A 1709-nucleotide genomic window follows, 5' to 3' on the forward strand; every position below is an offset into this window, starting at 1 on the left:
GAAAGAGAGGTCTAACTAAGTGCAGCAAAGACTACACTGCGGGCTGGGTGGTTCCGGGACAAGCGCATGGCCCAGCGTGTGGCGGCCAGTCTGCACAACGCACCAATGGGCGCCCAAAGGCAAAGCCCCTTTGGCTACGACATGGAACCTCAAGTACCTGCACCGTTTCACGTGGTCCCATCTCAGCGAACACCTAGCCTTTGAATGGCAGGTGCACCGCCAGCACTTAAGGGCCGAGGTCGCCCAGGCCAAACGTGAAACAGACTTTTATCTTAGAAATGTGGAGTGAGGGAAGCACTTCCTTGTGGCTGATGGGAACCCAGGCTTCCCCAACAGCTCCTGGCCTTTTTTTTTTTGCCCGGCACCCCACCGAACAAGAGTTTAGGGCCCCAGGAAGTCAGCCCAAGCCAGGGGGTCCAGAACGGGCTTGTCTGGCTGCTTGCTGTTCAGGACCAAGCATGCTCCAACCGAGGGCTCCTTGCTAGGATCTTTGGAGCTCCACAGTCCGCAGATGGCACAGACGGGCCCTCTGCGGCCAGGGACTCATGAGGGGCAGTTAGGCCCCTCCTTTCTGGTTCTGCCTCCTTCCTACTTCATACTACAGACTTGACACAGGCAGGCATTTTATTCTTTCTTGGACCAGCAGTCTCTGGTGACGGCTTAAAATGAAAGCTGTGTGAATCTCCCTGCCCTTATTGATACTGTAGGTGCCAGCTCTGTCTTACTGACTTCTGGTTGCCTGCCCTCCAAATCTCACTTCCTGGACCCATGGATGGGCTGTCCTTCCAACCAGATGCATAGTTGCCCCTTCCCAAAGCATTATGTCCTAATTCACAAGCACAGGTAAAAGTAGCATCATTTTATTTAGAAAAAGCAAACCAGCAGAGGTTATTAGGGTACACCACCTTCTAAATGTGTATGTAGAAAAGAGAAGAAAAATATATATGTTATACATACCAAAAAAAAACAAACAAACCCAAGATCAATGCTAGAACACTTTGTTCTAACAACCTGGCATTCTGTGATGCTCAGCCTTCCCAGTGCGACAGCTGAAGACAAAAATGGGTGCACAAGCAAATGTGGTGAAGAAAGCTGATGGTGCCCAGCTATCAAAAGATACAGTGTTTGGGGTCTTAAAGGTTTGAAGTTAAACAAGCGGCCATCTAGCAGAGAAGCAACAAGACCACATGGAAATACACCAGCCTGTGCAATCATGAGGTGTCAATCGGATTGGGTAACAGGCATCAGAAGACCCAAAACAAACATATTATTGGGAACGAGGTGAGTCCAGCCTGTGCAATCATGAGGTGTCAATCGGATTGGGTAATAAGCATCAGAAGACCCAAAACAAACAAATATATTATTGGGAACGAGGTGGGTCGAAGCACAGTCCGAAAACCCATCTGTAGACAATGGGACATCCACTAACAAAAGGGTCACAAGGAAGCAAACCAAGAAGGAAAAAGAGAGTGGGGTTCTAGACCCCATGTCAGCACACTGAGCCCTAAAGATGAGTCCCTGCACAGAGCTGCTAAGGCACAGTTGAGGGCTGTAGGGCCAACAACAGTTTGAGACATGATGATCCCTTCCTGGAGCATACTGTGACAGAGGCCAAGACTGAGGACACACAGGAGGGAGTGAAGCCAGTCTGAACACCCCCACCCCCTTTAGTGGGGCAAACCAAGAAGGGAACATAACAGATCAGCTAC

At 49.9% G+C, this 1709-nt stretch overlaps 1 protein-coding gene across 1 annotated transcript in view; it reads left to right on the plus strand.

The window, feature by feature from the left end:
* ABT1 (activator of basal transcription 1) overlaps window positions 1-549 on the plus strand; it is a 12986-nt gene extending 12437 nt beyond the window's left edge. The window contains 5 exon segments of the mRNA XM_013004908.1: window positions 6-49; window positions 51-140; window positions 142-346; window positions 348-437; window positions 439-549. Of these exon segments, the coding sequence (XP_012860362.1) occupies window positions 6-49; window positions 51-140; window positions 142-346; window positions 348-437; window positions 439-549 (540 nt within the window).
* The last annotated feature ends 1160 nt before the right edge of the window (window positions 550-1709 follow it).

The sequence above is a fragment of the Echinops telfairi genome, unplaced genomic scaffold (genome assembly GCF_000313985.2).
Source record: "Echinops telfairi isolate 266 unplaced genomic scaffold, ASM31398v2 ScPeMD7_7469;HRSCAF=8507_1, whole genome shotgun sequence".
Classification (NCBI taxonomy): domain Eukaryota; kingdom Metazoa; phylum Chordata; class Mammalia; order Afrosoricida; family Tenrecidae; genus Echinops; species Echinops telfairi.